Source organism: Bufo gargarizans, chromosome 1 (genome assembly GCF_014858855.1).
Source record: "Bufo gargarizans isolate SCDJY-AF-19 chromosome 1, ASM1485885v1, whole genome shotgun sequence".
In the NCBI taxonomy this organism is placed as follows: domain Eukaryota; kingdom Metazoa; phylum Chordata; class Amphibia; order Anura; family Bufonidae; genus Bufo; species Bufo gargarizans.
The window spans coordinates 493,465,047-493,489,070 of NC_058080.1; the positions used below are offsets into that span (position 1 = coordinate 493,465,047).

A 24,024-nucleotide genomic window follows, 5' to 3' on the forward strand; every position below is an offset into this window, starting at 1 on the left:
GAACTGTTAACTTTCAGCTATATACTATGCGGTTCAGTATGTCTATGATATAAACACACTTAATTTTTAAACCTAAGGGATCTAGTGCACCGCATTGTCAATTTATTTGAAGGTGACTGCTTGATCAGAACTTTGTATACAGACTGTATGAAATTTGATTTTTGATTTTAATAGTTTTAAAACATGATATATGCTGCTATAAAACTACAAGTTCAGATGGTGATAATTCTTCCAGTTACATTGATTATAGAAACCAACTCACGTAACTGGATAATTTTATCTTATTGCATTTTAAACGTCATTATTTTTTAACCCTATTTTAAGTAATTTGATTTTGCAAATATTGTACAGTAGTTTTATGTTTATAAATACATTTTTGGGTGTTACAGAGATATCCTTGATCCTTCCACATGCTGTGTGCCTACCTTCATATAAATATTTTCTGTGAATATTGTACGACAAGTTGAGAGCACCTATTCCATAACAACATCTAGGAGAGACACCTTGTCATCATTTTATATGATGTATGGCACTGTGCTTGGTATACTTTGAGGAGGCTGCGATCATTACTGGAGCGTTCCAGCCTCTACAAACAGCTAACTGACTGGGTGTCGGACCCCCACTAATCAGATATTAATGACCTAACCAGAGGATAGGCCATCAATATTTAACTCCCAGAAAACCCCTTTAAAGGGAACCTGTCATGTGGACACTTGATTATAATATAACTAATTATATACAATCATTAACTACTAAAAAGTATCTTAGATGTATTCACTTACTGGTGTGACAGATGGTTACCTCATAATATACACACAAAGATGCTGCATGCTAATGAGCTGATTTGAGTCCAGCGTGATGTCCGTGAGTCCAGCGTATATTTAATTCAGAGCTATAGCCACTCCCCTGCTGCTGGTTCATATGGAAACAAACTGTCACTCAGCAGCAGGTGGGCGGGAAGAGTCATGAGCTCATGAATATTCAGGACTCATCATTATCAGCTGGAGCTTTTCAATAAAGATGTTGGCAGATTGACTGGGTCAATTAAAGAAAGTGACCCAGCATTTTGCTAAAAGAATCAGTCACTTATTTATGTTGCCCTTAGTTAGGACACCATAAAACTGGTGACAGGTTCCCTTTAAGGCCGACTGAAAGCAGCCCGAGACCTCATTCAGACGTTCGTAACATGGACATACAGTAGCTCACAAAAGTGAGTACACCCCTCACATTTTGTAAATATTTTATTCTATCTTTTCATGGGACAACACTGAAAAGCTGAAACTTTGATACAATGTAAAGTAGTAGTGTACAGCTTGTAAATATGGTGTGCCCTCAAAATAACTGAACACACAGCCATTAATGTCTAAACCGCTGGCAACAAAAGTGAGTACACCCCTAAGTTAAAATGGCCAAATTGTGCCCAAAGTGTCAATATTTTGTGTGGCCACCATTATTTTCCACTACTGCCTTAACTCTCTTGGGAATGGAGGTCACTAGAGCTTCACAGGTTGCCACTGGAATCCTCTTCCACCCCTCCATGACGGCATCACAGAGCTGGTGGATGTTAGAGACCTTGCACTTCTCCACCTTCTGTTTGAGGATGCCCCACAGATGCTCAATAGGGTTTAGGTCTGGTGACATGCTTGGCCAGTCGAGCACCTTTACTCTCAGTTTATTTAGCAAGTCAGTGGTCGTCTTGGAGGTGTGTTTGGGGTCGTTATCATGTTGGAATACTGCCCTGCGGCCCAGTTTCTGAAGGGAGAGGATCATGCTCTGCTTCAGTATGTCACAGTACATGTTGGCATTCATGGTTCCCTCAATGAACTGTAGCTCCCCACAGCCGACAGGACTCATGCAGCCCCAAACCATGACACTCGCACCACCATGCTTGACTGCAGGCAAGACACACTTGTCTTTGTGCTCCTTACCTGCTTGCCGCCACACACACTTGACACCATCAGAACCAAATACGTTTATCTTGGTCTTATCAGATCACAGGACATGGTTCCAGTAATCCATGTCCTTAGTCTGCTTGTCTTCAGCAAACTGTTTGCAGGCTCTCTTGGGCATCATCTTTAGAAGAGGCTATGCAGCCATGCAGACCAATTTGATGCAGTGTGCGGCGTTTGGTCTGAGCACTGACAAGCTGACCCCACACCCCTTTAACCTCTGCAGCAATGCTGGCAGCACTCATACAACTTCTGTGAAAACAGCCTTAGACAAATTCTGTAAATTATATGGTCCTACCTGAGGCTATGCACAGCCCGTGTCATCTCCACACTGACACTGTAATACTTGTAAGTGAATTCGGTTACTGCAGCCTGAAAATAAGACAAACACAATTATTGTTCCATTAATTGTGGTAAATGAGAGAGCACTGACTGAATTAGCATCCCTAGTTGTAACCCCCTATTCGTATTGTCCAATATAATTTTTGTTGTTGTTGCAGGATGGTATAGCAAATATACATTTTTTAATGTTTGGAAAGGTTAAAGCATTCCTATCCTTTCAACAGACTTTGCACTACTCAATAGTACAGTGTGTGCACATGAGTAATAACACTATTTAGGACCATTATATGACTTGTATCTGGCATGGTTTAGCAGTTTCCTCATCTGTATGCTGTATCTCTAGTTTGAAGTTGGATGGGGGGGGGGGGGGATCATAACGTTTTTCCTAAAACATCAGTATTTGGAGTGCCCATCAATGTTTGATTAGAGGGAGCCTTACCCATGATTCTCAAGTGATCATCAGTACTTGACAGCAGTACTTGAAGGTGAATGGGCATCAGCTGCATTACCAATATTCCCTGGCTCTGGGTCAGCAGGGGTCAGAACCCCCCCCCCAAACACCAACCTCTCAAAATTTGGCATCTTTTCTTTCCACAATCATGCAGGACCATAACCTAGGTCCATTTTTACTGATTCCCTACTGTATTTCACAAGGGTGTAAGTAAATTTTCTCAATTTTTACTGTATGTAGCCCAAGGGCTGACCATTTAAAACAAGACATAAAAAAGACCTAGTAGAAGAATGGTGAAATTGCAGTGTACAATGAATGATTAGCAGCAGGCGTTTTTACACCTATGTTTTTGGTGGATTTTTGTGGTAAAATCGCCAGTTCCAGATGTTTGCTTAAAAAGGACCTGTCACTACTCCTGACATGCCTGTTTTATTAGCTTCATGCATTCCCCATGTAATAACAATTCTGGAGATCTAGTCTTATGACTCTATGTTGTGCCATTCTTTTATTATTTCTACTAGGAGTTATGGATCCATTGCTAGCAGAGGGGTGGTGATGTCCCCGTAGAAAGGAATGGATAGTCATTTCCTGGAAAATAACCTTTACCCGGTAATGTTTCCATACCAAAGAGTTGTGTTCTTTCCATTTAAATTGTCCAGTTGATTGAGAATCACAGTTGCTACATTCACACTCTGAACTGCAATCTGACGATGGTTTTGTCCAGGCTCCAAAATCCAAATCCTGTCCTTCATAATTGTCTGTCCAGTTATTCTCCTCCCGAATGCCATCTGGAGGATAAAATTAGAAATGTGCTAATAGTTGTATATTCTGGAAAATGTACAATACTTTTCCTTACTCCTCCCTGCTCTTCATGGTTTCCTCCAAGCTATCCATGAAGGCTCAATCATACGTCAACACACCAACAAGATGTCAGTATAAAGGTTTCTTACCATAGAAAAAATGAAAGGCACTGCAAATCCCCTTCACACTGAACAAGTTCTAAGACCAATAATATTGTCCAGTCCTCGGGATTTAGGAGTATCCCACAGAATGAATACCTGTGGTAAATCCTGATGCAGGGACACTAATTATATCAGCTGCCCAATACTAAGGAAATCCTAAAAACATGACTGGTAGGTGGGCCCTAAGGACTGGAGTTGAGGACCACTGTTCGAGACAGATGTCAAAGACGTAATAAGGCTGGGTGCAATGTACTACCTGTTTAGAATACATGCTGCTTGTTGTATTTGAGCACTGTATGGTGGTATATACTTGTGCTAGTTGAAAGACTGCAATCTGTTGTCAAATCAGATAAATCTAGTGCTATGTGGAGTGGATGTGGTCCCAAATAGGATGCAATTCAGTTCAAATTTTTTATAGGAAATTCAAAATGGAAAAATCATGTAGAATTTACACTTGGCAAAATACCGTGGGTAATATCTGGTAATAGTGACTGAAGCCTGACGTTTCAGTCCACACACTTATCCTCCTGCAGCACAGACACGCTGATCCTCAGGAGGATCTCTCTGCCCTCCCAGGGTTCAGGTCAGAATCTTCTTGGCAGAAATGCCACCACTAACTTACTCTTCTAATGGACTCAATGTAGCTTGTAGCTGCCAGATCTGCAATACTATTATTATCTATGGGTTAAAAGGGTTGTCTCATTGACATCGAGCAGGCATAGATTTGCACCAATAATTAGCTATTTTCTTTCTCTTTACGTGCTTGTCTATAAAAAGGGGGCATGATGTCTTTATGCCCCAATAGTGGCACAAAAAAGTTGCATATTATGGCACACACCATATAATCTGTGACATATGAAGCCTCTCACCGCTTTTCTAAACTGACACGAAAAGGGGCAAGGCTTTGCGGGCAATCTGCCGGATTTGCTATAACATACTCCAGAAACTGGAGTAAGTTATAGCTGAAGTATATGCCAGTCCCTGGCAGGGGTACACTTCAGTTTCTGGCCCACAGACTCCCCGAGATGCACCTAATTTATTAAGAGCCATCTGTCTCTTAATAAATAAGGCACGTTTCACTCTGGCAGAGGGATCAAGACTGGTGTATGGGAATGGCAGTCTTGATAAATGTTCCTCAATGTGCTCTCCACAACGTGCAGTGACCAAACACCCTTTTACAACTTGTGACTGGTGTGGAATATAAATTTTATATTTTTTTTTCAATTTTGAAACACATAAAGATTTAAGTATTTTTTTCCAAGTGCTTGAGCTTTATAATCTGAAGTCATGGGGGTCTAGCAGCATCTAATAGCTCTACCTCAGCCTGTATTGGTCTTGTTTTATATCAGATTATCTAATGTTTGGATATGTGGTGCGAGCCATGATACAGCCGATGAGATCTGCAGCTATTACCACAATCCTGGTCTTGTTTTAAAGGTAACCTGTCATCAACTTTATGCTGCCCTCACTAAGAACAGCATAAAGGAGTAACATACATGTTGATTTCAGTGGTCTATCAGTCATGAGACAGTCGTGGCTGCCTGAGTAGAGTCATGATTATTCATGTTCTCCTGCTCTCCTCACCCACCTGCAGATGACTGGCAGTTCTCTCAAGTACCAAGGTTCTCTCTAGTGATAATTCAAGGGTTTTAACAATAGATTATTCCTGTACTGAACTTGATTCCCCCCCACCCCCCAACAAAATGTGAAAAAAGTGTCTGAAGACTTTCTGAATGCACTGTATTTGCATTATCCCTGTACTATGGCATGAATGTGTGCATTAGCCTTGTGCATCAGCGTACCTGCAATATACAGTTGCAAGAAAAAGTATGTGAACCCTTTGGAATGATATGGATTTCTTCACAAATTGGTCATAAAATGTGATCTGATCTTCATCACAACAATAGACAATTCACAGTCTGCTTAAACTAATAACACACAAAGAATTAAAGGTTACCATGTTTTTATTGAACACACCATGTAAATATTCACAGTGCAGTATGTGAACCTCTAGACTAATGACATCTCCAAGAGCTAATAGTAGTTAGGTGTCAGCCAACTGGAGTCCAATCAATGAGATGAGATTGGAGGTGTTGGTTACAGCTGCCCTGCCCTATAAAAAACACACGCCAGTTCTGGGTTTGCTTTTCATAAGAAGCATTGCCTGATGTGAATGATGCTTTGCAGAAAAGAGCTCTCAGAAGACCTACGATTAAGAATTGTTGACTTGCATAAAGCTGGAAAGGGTTATAAAAGTATCTCCAAAAGCCTTGCTGTTTATCAGTCCACGTTAAGACAAATTGTCTATAAATGGAGAAAGTTCAGCACTTCTGCTACTTTCCCTAGCAGTGGCTGTCCTGTAAAGATTACTGCAAAAGCACAGTACAGACTGCTCAATGAGGTGAAGAAGAATCCTAGAGTGTCAGCTAAAGACCTACAAAAGTCTCTGGCATATGCTAACATCCCTGTTAGCGAATCTACGATACGTAAAACACTAAACAAGAATGGATTTCATGGGAGGATACCACAGAGGAAGCCACTGCTGTCCAAAAAAAACCATTGCTGCACGTTTACAGTTTTCACAAGAGCACCTGGATGTTCCACAGCAGTACTGGCAAAATATTCTCTGGACAGATGAAACCAAAGTTGAGTTGTTTGGAAGAAACACACAACACTATGTGTGGAGAAAAAGAGGCACAGCACACCAACATCAAAACTTCATCCCAACTGTGAAGTATGGTGGTGGGGGCATCATGGTTTGGGACTGCTTTGCTGCGTCAGGGCCTGGACCGATTGCTATCATCGAAGAAAAAATGAATTCCCAAGTTTATCAAGACATTTTGCAGGAGAACTTAAGGCCATCTGTCCACCAGCTGAAGCTCAACAGAAGATGGTTTTGCAAGAGGACAACGATACAAAGCATAGAAGTAAATCAACAACAGAATGTCTTAAACAGAAGAAAATACGCCTTCTGGAGTGGCCCAGTCAGAGTCCTGACCTCAACCCGATTGAGATGCTGTGGCATGACCTCAAGAAAGCGATTCACACCAGACATCCCAAGAATATTGCTGAACTGAAACAGTTCTGTAAAAAGGAATGGACAAGAATTACCCCTGACCGTTGTGCACGTCTGATCTGCAACTACAGGAAACATTTTGTTGAAGTTATTGCTGCCAAAGGAGGTTCAACCAGTTATAAAATCCAAGGGTTCACATACTTTTTCCACCTGCACTGTGAATGTTTACATGGTATGTTCAATAAAAACATGGTAACATTTAATTCTGTGTGTGTTATTAGTTTAAGCAGACTGTGATTGTCTATTGTTGTGACTTAGATGAAGATCAGATCACATTTAATGACCAATTCGTGCAGAAATCCATATCATCCCAAAGGGTTCACATACTTTTACTTGCAACTGTAGGCAGACCACGCAACTGCTATATGGCCTGGGTGGGGGGACCAGCACAGAACTTGCTCTTCTTTTCCACGTGTGAACACTGCAGTTTCACACAGCCGCCACTAGGAGGAGCTCAAAACAAAGAGATTATTCAGTGAGGCCCCCCCCCCCCCTAGTGGTGGCTGCAGGCAGCTAGCTAAGCTTTGTAATAGAAGTGAAGCAAGAGATTTATTAATGTATTTATATCAGTTTTCCAGAGTAAATACAGCACATTGACAAATATGGTTTTCATATATTTCCATATATTTGAAGCACTTGTTCTACTTTTTCCCAACATAAAAGTGGGATAGAATAGTTGAGGCCAAAGGCAACTTTTTTTAATCACAGTTTTTATTAAATTTTTTCACTTCATTTAACCCCTTCAGTACTGAGACACTTGTCATCCTAGATCCCAGGCCAATTTTTGCGAATCTGACATTTGTCACTTCATTCGGTAATAACGCTGGAATGACAACAATTGGAAGAAACAGGGGGCACACCAAATGATCCAAGTAGTGCAAAAGGGTGGTAAAAAATTTGGTACAAGAAACGCCTGACTCAAGAGAGAGTCACAAGAACCACCCTATCAATGCACATCCAATAATAAGTCAAGATAAAAAATATATATAAAGTTTATTAGACACACCAACAAACACACATTTAAAATTGTATACAAACTCTGGAATGCTTATCCAATCCATTCTCAGATTGTTTTCTCTGGACACCTTGTACTTCATGTTAGTGATAAATTTGAGTGAATATGTTTTATTTTAAAAAAAATGTTTGAAAAATTAGCATTTCGATTTTTAGAAATTTAAATTTCTCTGCTTTTAAAGCAGATAGTGATACCTCAAAATTGTTATTACTTGACATTTCCCTTATGTCTAATGTTGGCATCATTTTGTAAATGTTATTTATTTTTATTTTTTTAAGACGTTAGAAGGCTTAGAATTTTAAAAGCAGTATCTTAAAATTTTTAAGAACATTTCCAAAACCCACTTTTTTAAGGACCAGTTCATTTATGAAGTCACTTTGTGATGCTTACATAGCAGAAACTACCCATAAATGACCCCATTTTAGAAACTACACCTTTAAGTTATTTAAAACTGATTTTACTTTGTTAACCCTTAAGTTGTTCCACAAGAATGAAAGAAAAATGGAGATAAAATTTCAAAATTTCACATTTTTTTGCACATTTTCCATTTTAATTATTTTTCCTGTAACACAGCGAGGGTTAACAGCCAAACAAAACTCTATGTATAATATTTATTACCTTGATTCTGCATTTTACAGAAACACCCCATATGTGTTCATAAAATACTGTATGGGCACAACGCAGGGCTCAGAAGGGAAAGAACACCATATGGTTTTTGGACGGCAGATTTCACTGGGATAATTTTAAGTTGCTATGTCACTTTAGAAGACCACCTGATGCACCCCTGCAGTAGAAACTCCTAAAACGTAACCCCATTTTAAAAACTACAGGATAAGGTACTATTTTGGGGTACATATGATTTCTGATTCCTCAATATTATGCTTTTTGTTAGACAAGGTAACCAAAAATGGCTGTTCTGGCAAAGTTTTTTTTGTTTTTGTTTTTACAGGGTTCATCTGACAGGATAGGTCATGTGTTATTTTTAAAGAGCAGGTCGTTACAGATGCAACAAAACCAAATATGTGTATTTAAATTTTTTTTGTTTCAGTTTTACACAATAAAGCATTTTTTAAAAGAAATCATATTTTTGTGTCTGCATTTTCTGCAATCCATTTTTTTTTATTTTTCTGCCTATCGTTTTTTTGTGGGAAGAGTAAACGTTTTTATTGGCACTATTTTTGGGTACATATGACTTTTATGGCACGGTTTTAATTTTGATTTTTTTTTCAGCATTGACCTGAATTAAAAAGTTTGTTTAGTTTTACAAAGTAAAACCCGCCTGATCAGGGTGCCGTACCAGTACTGCGCTGGGACTTAAGTCACGTCCTGCAGCACCTTACAGGTATGGCGCTGGTATCCTACAGGTAAAAAAAAAAATCTAAAACATAAATTTGTCAGAAATCTGGGGAGTTGAACATGTTCTGCATTACCTGTGGGTGATTGATGCACGTGCACTGGGAAACTAGGTGCAGGGGCCCATACTAAGTCCCCTATGTGATCTGTGTATGCCCCTGGCCTTGTGTGTTAGGGAGAACAATCATAAGCTTTTCTGAACATGTTGTTAAAAGTGGATAAACATGCACACCCACAGAAATGACCTAATTCTGCTGTCTGATTAACTCACTAGGACAGTGGTGGGCAACCTTTTTTTTCAACTGAGCCAAATATCGCCAAAACCACGATTGAAATTTATTTCGAGAGCCACATTTTTAAAACCTAAAATATTGCGTCAACAGTACCAGTGAGGACTATTAGGGCTCATGCACACGACTGTGTGCCCGCCGTTGCCATATTGCAGGCCGCATACGGCGGGTCCGCAATACACGGGCACTGGCCGTGTGCAGCCCGCATCAAGGACCCATTCACTTCAATGGGTCCAGGATCCGGGATATGAGTGCTACAGTGTGCTTCCGTGGTGCTTCTGGCTGTGCCTACGCCCCGCAAAAAAGTAGCGCATGCACTACTTTTTTGCGGTGCGGAGGCACAGCCAGAAGCACTACGGAAGCACACTGTAGCACTCATATCCCGGATCCTGGACCCATTGAAGTGAATGGGTCCATGATGCGGGCTCCACACGACCGTGTGCAGCCCGCATCATGGACCCATTCACTTCAGCATGCGCTACTTTTTTTGCGGTGCGGGCAGTCGGATGCGGATCGCGAACCCCATTTAAGTGAATGGGTCCGCGATCCTCATGCAGCTGCCCCATGGTCTGTGTCCGTGCATTGCGGACCGCTATTTGCGGTCCGCAGCACAGGCACGGCGCCCTTACATTCGTGGGCATGAGCCCAGAGTGTGTTTTTACATACTTTTATATGTACCTTCTTTTATTTGGATCTTGATTATTATTTCATTTTATCTTTATCATTTTTTACGTTTATTAAACTTGTCAGCAGATGTGGATGTAATGTGGATGACGCACTTATGGGGGATATCTGTGGATGACGCACTTATGGGGGATATCTGTGGATGACGCACTTATGGGGGATATCTGTGGATGACGCACTTATGGGGGATATCTGTGGATGACGCACTTATGGGGGATATCTGTGGATGACGCACTTATGGGGGATATCTGTGGATGACGCACTTATGGGGGATATCTGTGGATGACGCACTTATGGGGGATATCTGTGGATGACGCACTTATGGGGGATATCTGTGGATGACGCACTTATGGGGGATATCTGTGGATGACGCACTTATGGGGGATATCTGTGGATGACGCACTTATGGGGGATATCTGTGGATGACGCACTTATGGGGGATATCTGTGGATGACGCACTTATGGGGGATATCTGTGGATGACGCACTTATGGGAGATATCTGTGGAGGGCACCTATGGGGGATATCTGTGGATGACACATATATAGCATAAGATGCTATATAAGTGCCCTCCACAGATATCCCCCATAAGTGCCCTCCACAGATATCCCCCATAAGTGCCCTCCACAGCTATCCCCCATAAGTGCCCTCCACAGATATCCCCCATAAGTGCCCTCCACAGATATCCCCCATAAGTGCCCTCCACAGATATCCCCCATAAGTGCCCTCCACAGATATCCCCCATAAGTGCCCTCCACAGATATCCCCCATAAGTGCCCTCCAGTAAGTAAAGTAATGTATTAGTGGGGGGGAAGGGAGGAGGCAGGGACACTTGCGGTGGGGCCGGTGCACACACCGGGGGCAGCTCCTACCTTTCTTCTGCAGGACATTTCGCTCCTCCTGGACCTGAGCGGCGGCCTCTTCACCACTCCTCACATGGCCGGTGTTGTGCTGAAAGTCCGCCGCTGCCCGCCCTTCTGCTGCTGTGCGCAGCGTGACATCTCACCCTCCGCCATGCGCCTCCTGCCCCGCCTGCCTGCTTCATTCATAAAGTGGAAGGAGCAGACAGACGGGGCAGGAGGCGCATGACGGACCTTTTGAAAGCTTGACATTTTGCAAGAAAGGCCGCCCACCCGCCAGCCCGAACCAAAGAGCCGCAGCTAAGGATCAAAAGAGCCGCATGTGGCTCGCGAGCCGTGGGTTGCCGACCACTGTCATAGACCATTGGAGGTGGGTGACTCTGCAGGGGGTGGAGAGGGGCCTCAGACACGACAGCAGCAGGCATCTGCTCGCCAAAAACAGCGGCTTACACAGTGTTTCCTGGTAATACAGCATTTTGACCTACCTTTCAGGAACAGTAAAACATTCCCCCATTTATTTTCTTTGATAGTAAGGGTCTAAAACCATGGCTATCCAGTAATCATCAGATTGCTTGATGGTAAGGATACACCTGTCACTAAGTAAGCAAGCAATCACATAGCTTGCCATGCTCACCAGTATGCCCAAGGACCCAGTTCTTTCTAGCTCTGCCCCCACTGTAATGATTGGTTATCCTGGCCAGTGTTGTCATCATCATCAACCTTATGCTCCTCCACCACCCACTCCTCCTCCTCCTCCTCCATGGGACATGTCCATGTAAGTCCCCAACAGCTACAGGGTGGCCAGCAAGATGCAGAAGCTGTTCTTCTTCTGCCCTCCCTTTTTGCAGAAATAATGGCGGCTAGGTATCTTCCAGAAAGGCTGAGTTGTCAGTTCCCTAAAAGCAGCACAACAGCGGATTGCTGGGCATGTATAGTTGATTCCTTGCCACACATTCTTTTATTGATGGCTGATTACGGAGTGGATTAGGCAGAGGAGGAGGAGTAGTGTAAGCAGTAACTGATGATGACAATGACAGGGACACTGTACTGCATGTAAATGTGGCTTTGCAAAGTAGACCAGGAGGAGGACACTCTTGTCCCAATTGCTGGTGGCCAGTTCTATTTTCCCAAGGGATGGAGTGATGCAGTGTAATGTGCTGCAACAGAGCAGTGGTGGTGCTGCTGCTACGGCTGTTTGTACTTTTACAGCAACCCACATTCTGACTCCCAGATGATGAGGCCTGGGCCTTTCATTTTCCAGTGTTCCTTTTACCAGACATTTTATTATGAGGCCTATAAATGAAAAGTCACAGGTTTGGTACACAGATTATTAAACAGTATTAGCAAAATTGCAAGTGTTTTTCTTTCATTTACAGACAGAGCAGCAATTTAACATTCATCCACTTCTACAAGCACACTTCACACTGGTATTGATAATTTACAATGTGTGTGATGAAACAGGTATATAATTCTGTTATTGCAGCACAATATATTCACTAACAATACACAGTATCTTGACGCAATAAAGTACATGTAATAAAACAAGTATATAATCGCTGATCTGCAGCACAACACATTCACTAATAATGCACGGTATCTTGATGCAATACAGTGCATGGAATGAAACAGGTACAGTATATACTGTAAATGCTGTTACTGCAGCACAACGCTTTCACTAATAATGAACAGTATCTTGGTATATCACAAGGCTTGTAATGAAACTGGTATATAAATTCTGTTATTGCAACACAAGAAACTCATTAATAATGGACAGTATCTTGATGCAATAAAATGCATTAACGGTTAACTGGTATATACAGTAAATGCTGTTATTGCAGCACAATGCGCTCACTAATAATATATGGTATGGTTTTTAGAAAAAGAAGAGGGGCAATTGCTCAGTGTTTGCATCATAATGTATTGCTATTGATGCTGGAGGTGCTGGCAATAAGCCTATAAAACAGTTATGAACTGTAGAAACTTGAGGTTGGCTGTCCATGCACAGAAAAGAATGAGGTTGTTGCTTGGTTTTGTTGATTCGATTGCAGATTTTTCAGTGCAACATGAAATTTTCACTATTTAGCAGCATTATAAAATACACAACTCTAACTGATCAGTCACTCCCTAAATAAACCCTAAATCTACTTAATTATGTCCCTATACTTTCTGTAATCGTTTTTTGTCAAACGTAGCAAACACACATGCTTTCAGATTGTACGATTGCGCACAGCATAGCATCTCTCCAGCCCAGAGCCTGAAAGACCTTTCAAGATCCCCCCAGATTGGTTCACAGGCTGTCTGTCAACCTCTGAGCCAATCAGGACTCACTCCCCCACCCCTCCCAGGGTCATGTGATCCTCCATCTTCCTTCCCCCTCCTGTTTTTCTCCCTCCAATTTTAAGCAAATCGCAAAACTCATGAAGAATCCTGTTAGTTCAGAATTAATTCGCACAGATCCTAGACACAAATATTTCAGAATTATTAAATCACATTTACCAGCTAGTCCACAAACTAATAAAATATTCCGCTAAAAAGAAATGTAAATAAATTACTTCAGGAGATGAAGTAACTTGGTTATGGAAATATGGTTCAGTTTCCAAGATAACAAACCTTTGTATTTTACAGTATGTCTGAATGTTTTAATGAGAAATGAATGCATGCTATGTCCTAGTGCAGTGGTCGGCAACCCACGGCTCGCGAGCCACATGCGGCTCTTTTGATCCTTAGCTGCGGCTCTTTGGTTCGGGCTGGCGGGTGGGCGGCCTTTCTTGCAAAATGTCAAGCTTTCAAAAGGTCCGTCATGCGCCTCCTGCCCCGTCTGTCTGCTCCTTCCACTTTATGAATGAAGCAGGCAGGCGGGGCAGGAGGCGCATGGCGGAGGGTGAGATGTCACGCTGCGCACAGCAGCAGAAGGGCGGGCAGCGGCGGACTTTCAGCACAACACCGGCCATGTGAGGAGTGGTGAAGAGGCCGCCGCTCAGGTCCAGGAGGAGCGAAATGTCCTGCAGAAGAAAGGTAGGAGCTGCCCCCGGTGTGTGCACCGGCCCCACCGCAAGTGTCCCTGCCTCCTCCCTTCCCCCCCACTAATACATTACTTTACTTACTGGAGGGCACTTATGGGGGATATCTGTGGAGGGCACTTATGGGGGATATCTGTGGAGGGCACTTATGGGGGATATCTGTGGAGGGCACTTATGGGGGATATCTGTGGAGGGCACTTATGGGGGATATCTGTGGAGGGCACTTATGGGGGATAGCTGTGGAGGGCACTTATGGGGGATATCTGTGGAGGGCACTTATGGGGGATATCTGTGGAGGGCACTTATATAGCATCTTATGCTATATATGTGTCATCCACAGATATCCCCCATAGGTGCCCTCCACAGATATCTCCCATAAGTGCGTCATCCACAGATATCCCCCATAAGTGCGTCATCCACAGATATCCCCCATAAGTGCGTCATCCACAGATATCCCCCATAAGTGCGTCATCCACAGATATCCCCCATAAGTGCGTCATCCACAGATATCCCCCATAAGTGCGTCATCCACAGATATCCCCCATAAGTGCGTCATCCACAGATATCCCCCATAAGTGCGTCATCCACAGATATCCCCCATAAGTGCGTCATCCACAGATATCCCCCATAAGTGCGTCATCCACAGATATCCCCCATAAGTGCGTCATCCACAGATATCCCCCATAAGTGCGTCATCCACAGATATCCCCCATAAGTGCGTCATCCACAGATATCCCCCATAAGTGCGTCATCCACAGATATCCCCCATAAGTGCGTCATCCACATTACATCCACATCTGCTGACAAGTTTAATAAACGTAAAAAATGATAAAGATAAAATGAAATAATAATCAAGATCCAAATAAAAGAAGGTACATATAAAAGTATGTAAAAACACACTCTGGGCTCATGCCCACGAATGTAAGGGCGCCGTGCCTGTGCTGCGGACCGCAAATAGCGGTCCGCAATGCACGGACACAGACCATGGGGCAGCTGCATGAGGATCGCGGACCCATTCACTTAAATGGGGTTCGCGATCCGCATCCGACTGCCCGCACCGCAAAAAAAGTAGCGCATGCTGAAGTGAATGGGTCCATGATGCGGGCTGCACACGGTCGTGTGCAGCCCGCATCATGGACCCATTCACTTCAATGGGTCCAGGATCCGGGATATGAGTGCTACAGTGTGCTTCCGTAGTGCTTCTGGCTGTGCCTCCGCACCGCAAAAAAGTAGTGCATGCGCTACTTTTTTGCGGGGCGTAGGCACAGCCAGAAGCACCACGGAAGCACACTGTAGCACTCATATCCCGGATCCTGGACCCATTGAAGTGAATGGGTCCTTGATGCGGGCTGCACACGGCCAGTGCCCGTGTATTGCGGACCCGCCGTATGCGGCCTGCAATATGGCAACGGCGGGCACACAGTCGTGTGCATGAGCCCTAATAGTCCTCACTGGTACTGTTGACGCAATATTTTAGGTTTTAAAAATGTGGCTCTCGAAATAAATTTCAATCGTGGTTTTGGCGATATTTGGCTCAGTTGAAAAAAAAGGTTGCCCACCACTGGTCTATGATACAACAAAAAGCAGAAGCCGAAGCAGCAGCCAGTTCAGTATCATCAACATGATGGAGCAATTTTTTCATGTGCTACACTAGGCTGAGGCAAATCACTGGACTGTGGCCTTTCTTCACGTTTCATGGACTTCTGGACAACCAGATTGGAACAGTGACCAGAACTGGCCCAGTTTGCTGTCGGTGTACTGTCTTGTCCAGCCACCAGTGTCAGAGAGTGTTTTCAGCATGGCAGGGGGTGTTGTAAAACCCAAATGGACAAACTTGTCCTCCGCCAGTGTACAAAACATTATATTTATCAAAATGAATGAGGCATATATCTGTGAGGATTTTCACACACCATCAGCTGAGGCAGATTAATAGACGGTGGCTATTGACTGTTGGCCCCATCACACCACTGCCGCTACCATCATGTTTTGTACTGTTTGGCTGCTGCTGCTACTTCCCCTACTGCCACTACCATAAGCCCTACCCAACCAGTACAATATTAGCCCAAAAGAGCTGCACACACATCTATTCTACTGCCTTCTCAGTTCCGTGCTGTGATAATTTATGCTTCCATTTTAAAAAGCATAATAAATGTGACACTGCAGCATGTTGGAGAAGCATGTAAGCTGGCTGTTTGTTAGCCCTGATATAACTATATATGTTAGTGTCAAGCTGACATTTTTTGTTATTGTCGTCACTGCAATAAAGAGCTTAACATGGAGTGGAGGGAGTGGAGGGGAGGAGAGACAGATAAAAAAAAGAGAGAGAGAAAGACAAGATAGTAAAAAATATGAGTCCTAGGAGACTTCAGCATCTTATATACCAGGGAAATTGGAGCACTTTTGATTCTGAAAGAAATCTTAATTTTAAAAAATTTGATGAATCAGACTTGAAAAGAATTTCAAGAAGTTTTCTTATCTCTAATCTACATAATAAATCTAAATACTTATGAACTTATGAGAGTATCCATAGCCCATTCACTAACACTGTACAACTGGCAACATGGACAAATAAACCATACCTTACATAAAAATATATTTTAGGCTTATTATACTGTATATATAGTTTATCATGGTGTCTTGTCTGACGTTTGTGGTGTTTTGGCTCCAAATTCTTAGCTGTAAATCTATACAGATTATGAAACAAGGTACAAACATACTTTTTGTAGTGGTTTCTTTTATTGATTGTGGTGCATTTTCTGGGTTCATGGCTTTTTCTCTCTCTTTTTTTGTTTTGTTTCCTAGCTATGGCACTTTTTCAGGGGCTTTTCATATAAACTTGTCTATTGGAAGAAAAAAAAAAAAGTCTGACTAAAACGCATTTCAAAAATGTGTGATCCAAAAAAAAGTCACCAACAACACGCTTGTATAAAATGTATACATATCATGGCATATTTTACAAGCCCAAATAAATGCCACACAAAAAATGTGTGAAGTAGACCAAAAGTACTGTCTGGGAGTACTTTCTATGTCTTTCTATGCATTACATTTAGCACTATCTCACTAGCACTAAATGAAACCAAATAATTCATCCTTTCCCATGATACATGTTGCATTTGTATGAAGAAAATCCACATGAAATTTTTTTGAAGACCTGCATTATTTATAGGCCCAGATTCAAGAAGCACTTGCGCGGGAACAAGTGTGATTTGCGCTGCGCAAGTACTGATTTGCTCCTATGCAAATTTGCGGCTGATTCTGTAAACCAGTTAAGCCTGAAAAGCGGCCATTTTCCCGCGCACGCAGCCTAGCTGTTCCTGCGCAATTTTCGTGCAATTTTGCACGGGGTGTAAGTTGCGCCTTCATGGAATTCCCTCAGCGAATATGCAAATTAGGTACTGCCGATGATTCAGAAACATGCGCGTGTGATGCGCATCTTGCGCTGGAAGCGTGCAAGCTTTTTTCCCTGGGCAAACTTGCTCCTGTTAAAAGCAGGGGCAAGTTAGCAAAAGATGGCCAAATGTCTCATATCATTTAATTTCTTCTGGATGTCATCCCAGGTACGCACTTCATTACCCAGGGCATTGATGTCCAGGGCAATGGCTTCATATATAGCCCTCCTTTGGGCAATGGTGGTGTTTGCCCGCTGGGCACCATATAGGACTTCCTTATGCTGCTGGAGTGCAGCAATCAGGATGTCCATCTCTGCAGCCACAAAGTTGGCCTTCCTTATTTTGGTCCCTTTGGGAGGTGCCATGTCTTGCAAAAGGGCTGAATTTCCTTGCTCAGGGGGGGTAGGAAAAAGCAGGATGAAATTCAGCAAAGAACCTGCGCAAGTCTGCTCCTATTTATTTGCTCAGTGCAAGCAGCTGAGCAGGATTTGCCCTGAAATTATGCTAGCAAACCTCTGCTGAGCCGAAAATTCCTCATTTACATAGGGGCACACCCACTTTGACTTGCACGGCCTTGCGCCCTCAGCTTTGCCTTAAACAGGAGCAAATTAAATGAACAAACGATTCCTGAATCAGGTGGCAATTTGGCAAAATTGCTCCAGCGCAGAGAAATTCAGCTGAGCGGCTCAGGTGTAAGTAATGGGCAAATCTACCTGAATCTGGGCCATAGTGTTTTTTATGCAAGAATCAACCCCAGTAGAAGAGATGAGCCTCCTGGGAGAAACCTGCAGTACGGGAGGAAGATTATTTGCCAAGGATAAAAGCCAGCATTTAGGCATACGGGCCTTGGGATAGAAAGCCAGCCAGGAGTTCAAAGGGAACAGTGTACACTATTTCTGAGGAGAAGGTACAGCCTGGTCTGAGTGTGTGCATTATTATTACCCTCCAAGTATCGTGCAAGATTATACCTGCCAGTATTTAAATAAGCCTGCTTGTGAAGCATATGACATAAGGGACTGTATTACCATCTTGATGTACAAAGTTGGACTGTTATAAATAAAGCAACGTTTGGTTCACCATACCATCTGCGTACCTCACTTATTACTACTGGAAACCGGTGCGCCACCGTTACAGGCACTGGCGTCACGATCCTTAAAGGGACCTTGCTCCAGGCACTCAAAACACCTGCAACATCCAGGGCACCTCATCCACCATCAGGCCTGGTCCCAACATACAGAGTGTGCCCCAGAGGAACTTTGTGCCAGCCTCTCCTTCACTGCCGCATGCCTGCCCAGGGTTCTCCTACAAACAGTGAGTAACCCTCGATTGCCCATAACCGTGACCTCACTTCGCAATACCCTGCAGGTCTGGCGTGCTGCATAATTTGGCGTCACAAACAGGATACGATCATTCCTGCGCCATTGCGGACTATAAACTGTGCGCCATTATTTGCCCTTAAAGTGACAAGCCCTAATTGTTTATTTGAAATTGCTGGGCCAAAGAACTGTAATAATTTGCGGTGTGAAAACTGTATATTGCATGGACTGTTTGCTGCTTATTTAGCCACTGCTTGCTGTCAGTGAAAAGACAGCGTTTTCTGCTCAAAGATGGCCGCCTGAAGAAACTGACTGGATTTATTATTGCTGCGTCATCTTCATACTTTACTGGCGGGAAAAATTGGCGCCTTCTGCTGAAAAGTGCAGGAAAGGCTATATGTCCGCGCCACCGCCCTGTCTGGACATTTGCATGTCTGCTGAGATGGACTCCGCCTCCCCATGTTGGAGCACCCGGGGGGCGGCCTCCCGGAGCAGTTGGAGGTCGCAGGCGAAATATTGGGTGCCGCCCTGTTGCTCTCCAGAGAAGGATCGAGCATGTTGGCGAGTGAAGACTGCTTTGAACTGTTGTCAGCACCTACCGGATTAAAAATGGACTCTGCTACTAAGGAGCAAGAAGACGCTCCACCGGCCTACACTGCGGGACTGGAGAGACCCACCTGCCTGCCGCTTGGAGCCCAGTCTGAGCCCTACTTCGGGTCATGGAGAGACATTGTCAGGCCCTCGATGCAATGGTCGGCGTTAATGGCAGAAGTACGGGAGGCCGCAATTAAAAAGACCACTCGAACAAAAATCTACTTTGAAGAGTTGGCGAAAAATGTGTATGAGCGCCACACCGACAACCAACCCCGTCTGGAAAGGAGAATGGGGTTGGTCGTGGCCTTTGACAAAGATCGAGGCTTCGGCTTCATCAAAGACTATACTACCGGCAGGGATCTCTATGTAAATCGTATATCCGTCAAGCGGAGCTACCTCCTGAAACATATGCATAATATCCGCGAGGGAAAAGAGGTAGAATTTACCCCTGCTGAGGGCCTGTGAGGCCCCTACGCCACCGCTGTGACCCGTCCTAAAAAGAAACCGGAGGACTGGGAAGAAGACAATGATTTCACTGGCTGCGAGCGCGAACCTGAGTTCTCTCCAGAACCGGCCCACAACACCTTTCAGGAGCGGGGCTCCTTCATAGGCCTGAACGTCTTCTGGCAACCAACAGTGGTGGAAAAGTGGGTGAACCCGTATCCCTCACCTGAGCTGCCTCGCCGGGAGAAGACCATTAAAGAACTTGAAAATCTAGAACGCTTCCACGCTGCGCTGGGCGACAGCAGTTTTCAGGAGGACTAGAGAGGAGCTGGATCAAGCGAGTGGCTGCAAAAATGGAAAGTTTTTTCCTACCTGGAGGAGGGTGAGCTGCGGCCGGCGGCAAGCACAGAAGTGAGTGAGATAGGTGCGCACACTTCCTGACTCAGTGCACACACGCTACTTCATAGGCTGATCCCCCTGCTGCGGCTCTGCCCACGTGACCTCCCCTCCTCTGTCTGTCACTGCTGGCTGTGCTCATCCCGCCTGAGCCATTCAGTTAATGATTCACTGAATGGCAATGGCCGGCCGAGATGAGCGCTCACACATAGTTTGCTGCCTGATGCCGGCGGCACTGCACGGGCCGCATGACACAGCTTCGCGGGCCGTATTTGGCCTGTGGGCCGTAGGTTGGGCACCACTGCTCTAATACATGTGGGCCTCTGAGATTTTGCAACTTCAAGGAAATGTGCCCAGAGATGACTCTAACGTATGTGGGCCTCTGAGATGCTGATCTGCTGCACTATATTTGCAATCCTCCGGTATTTATCACTTGCTTTAACTATTTACGAAGGAAACCTGGGTACAGACTCATTTTTATTCTTTGAGCCTCCAAGAATTTATTTGGTTCTGCATTTTCTATGGGACTACTGTGTTTAATTATGGACAATTTGCACTTAAACTTTTATAATGGACTAATCCTGGTATCCTTGATACGCTGCACCAGGTCAGCTCCCCCTGTTCCCTTGTGCTATCCTGAGAGAAGAGAACGACGCCCCTTTTCACCGAATTGTTCCTAAGCCAGTGGAACTGCCTGATGTATACACATATGTATTTGCAAATGTAGATGTATATTCCTGCTTTGCATTATTGTTCTCTTTCAGGTGCAGTCTCCAGCTGGGCAGGGCCCCTTTTATGTTGCGCCGAGGACGGGCAACGTTGTAGCATGGGGGTATGTAGTGTCCCACTAGGTAGGAGTGGGCACTACACAAGGGTCAATTGGGTCACGTGTTGCTCCTACTCCTAAGGGACAGTGGCATTATATTTAACTATGCATTTTAATGTATTTTCTATGTGTTTTGATATGTATTGTTCCCCTGTGACATGTATAGCAGGCCTATTGGGGTGTAGTGTAGCATCCTAGACACTAGAGGGAGATAGAGAGCCCCTAGTATAAATGTTCAGGCCCAGACAGGGAGGAGTTAGTCTGTAGTCAGGAATCTGTGGAGACAGAAGTGAGAAGGCACCAGCCAGAGACAAACTGAGGGCCTCCTCCTGACATGCAGCTAGATAGTCCAGGCTTCTAGTTGCCACCAGGAGGCTAGTGGAAGGATCCTAGCCTGCCTGCAGTTAATGAGCCTATGTTAGCTCAGAAGAATCAACCCCAGTAGAAGAGATATGCCTCCTGGGAGAAACCTGCAGTACCCTCCAACCAAGCAGAGCCAGAGTATCCAGCTAAGATAAGTAAGTTTATGGGCAGAGGACCTATAAAGACAGTGCAAGGGTCAATACGGGAGGAAGATTATTTGCCAAGGATAAAAGACAGCATTTAGGCGTCTGGGCCTTGGGATAGAAAGCCAGCCAGGAGTTCTAAAGAACAGTGTACACTATTTCTGAGGAGAAGGTACAGCCTGGTCTGAGTGTGTGCATTATTATTACCCTCCGAGTATCTTGCAAGATTATACCTGCCATTATTTAAATAAGCCTGCTTGCGAAGCATATGACATAAGGGACTGCATTACCATCTTGATGTACAAAGTTGGACTGTTATAAGTAAAACAACGTTTGGTTCACTATACCATCTGCGTACCTCACTTATTGCTACTGGAAACCGGTGCGCCACCGTTACAGGCACTGGCGTTATGATCCTTAAAGGGACCTTGCTCCAGGCACTCAAAACACCTGCAACATCCAGGTCACCTCATCCACCATCAGGCCTGGTCCCAACATACAGAGTGTGCCCCAGAAGAACTTTGTGCCAGCCTCTCTTTCACTGCCGAATGCCTGCCCAGGGTTCTCCTACAAACAGTGAGTAACCCTCGATTGCCCATAACCGTGACCTCACTTCGCAATACCCTGCAGGTCTGGCGTGCTGCACTTGCGCACGGCTAGTTGTCACACGCCGAGTTTGGCCATTGACCGCATGTGGATTTACGATGGGTCTGTGTGGTATGTTACTGATCTTATCCTTTGCTCCACCTGTTCATATTTTAATCTAATTATCATGATACACAGCAGCTGACATGTATTGGTGTCATTTATGGATTTTATTCATTGTTTACACTTTATTATTATCAATTTTTGTAATTCACATGTAATCATGCTTTTTATAGTCATCCTTTTCATTGTTATACACTGTATCATGTTATTTCACATTGTACTCACTATTTTATTATACTTAGGGTTCTTTCACACTTGCGTTCTTTTCTTCCGGCATAGAGTTCCGTCGTAGGGACTCTATGCCGGAAGAATCCTGATCAGTTTTTATCCTAATGCATTCTGAATGGAGAGAAATCCGTTCAGGATGCATCGGGATGTCTTCAGTTCCGGACCGGAACGTTTTTTGGGCGGAGAAAATACCGCAGCATGCTGCGCTTTTTGCTCCGGCCAAAAATCCTGAACACTTGCCGCAAGGCCGGATCCGGAATGAATGCCCATTGAAAGGCATTAATCCGGATCCGGCCTTAAGCTAAATGTCGTTTCGGGCGCATTGCCGGATGCGACGTTTAGCTTTTTCTGAATGGTTACCATGGCTGCCGGGACGCTAAAGTCCTGGCAGCCATGGTAAAGTGTAGTGGGGAGCGGGGACCAGTATACTTACCATCCGTGCGGCTCCCGGGGCGCTCCAGAGTGACGTCAGGGCGCCCCACGCACATGGATGACGTGCTCGCATGGATCACGTCATCCATGCGCATGGGGCGCTCTGACGTCATTCTGGAGCGCCCCGGAAGCCGCACGGACTGTAAGTATGCTGCTCCCCCGCTCCCCACTACTACTATGGCAACCAGGACTTTAATAGCGTCCTGGCTGCCATAGTAACACTGAAAGCATTTTGAAGACGGATCCGTCTTCAAATGCTTTCAGTTCACTTGCGTTTTTCCGGATCCGGCGTGTAATTCCGGCAAGTGGAGTACATGCCGGATCCGGACAACGCAAGTGTGAAAGAGCCCTTATATTGTAATGATTATGTTGATTGATTGCTCCACCCCCTAATCATGTTTGTCTATTTATACTCTGTATTGCACTTATGGTTTATGCCTGAGAAAGGCTCTGTGTCCGAGCCAAAACATTGCCTCACTGTGCAACTTGGGCTGAATAAATTACGGTTTTCTATTGGAAGTGCTGTCCGTTTCCTTAAATATATATATATATATATATATATATATATATATACACACACATATACACTAGCAGAAGGACCCGGCTTCACAAGGGTATATTTAATCTATTTCATTTCACATGTTTCCATGTGTTGTAAAAATATATCAACTGTATCCCCCATAACAGTGACCTCTACAGTGCCCGCCCCTTTAACATTGACCTCCACAGTCGCCGCCCCTTTAACATTGATCTCCACAGTGACCGCATCTTTAACCGCCTCCGGACCGCCTAACGCAGATGTGCGGTCCGGAGGCGGCAGCCCTGCGCACGACGACGCATATACGCGTCATCTCGCGAGGGCCGGGATTTCCTGTGAACGCGCGCACACAGGCGCGCGCGCTCACAGGCGCGCGCGCTCACAGGAACGGAAGGTAAGCGAGTGGATCTCCAGCCTGCCAGCGGCGATCGCTCGCTGGCAGGCTGGAGATCTGATTTTTTTAACCCCTAACAGGTATATTAGACGCTGTTTTGATAACAGCGTCTAATATACCTGCTACCTGGTCCTCTGGTGGTCCCTTTTGTGGGGATCGACCACCAGAGGACACAGGTAGGTCAGTAAAGTCGCACCAAACACCACACTACACTACACCCCCCCCCTCACTTATTAACCCCTTATTAACCCC

General features: G+C 44.4%; 1 protein-coding gene across 11 annotated transcripts in view; it reads right to left on the reverse strand.

The window, feature by feature from the left end:
- LOC122923369 overlaps nt 1-24,024 on the reverse strand; it is a 198,905-nt gene that overhangs the window by 50,285 nt on the left and 124,596 nt on the right. For 10 of the 11 annotated variants that reach the window (XR_006387285.1, XR_006387288.1, XM_044274188.1 and 7 more), the window contains 2 exons: nt 3,367-3,530; nt 2,248-2,321 (listed from right to left, as the gene is read on the reverse strand). Coding sequence is in view for 9 of the 11 variants with exons in the window: in XM_044274188.1 (XP_044130123.1) it covers nt 2,248-2,321; nt 3,367-3,530 (238 nt within the window). In the remaining 2 variants the exon portion in view is untranslated. Of the gene's footprint in view, nt 1-1,664; nt 1,753-2,247; nt 2,322-3,366; nt 3,531-24,024 lie in introns of those variants that run through there. The other variant, XM_044274210.1, reaches the window with a different exon arrangement.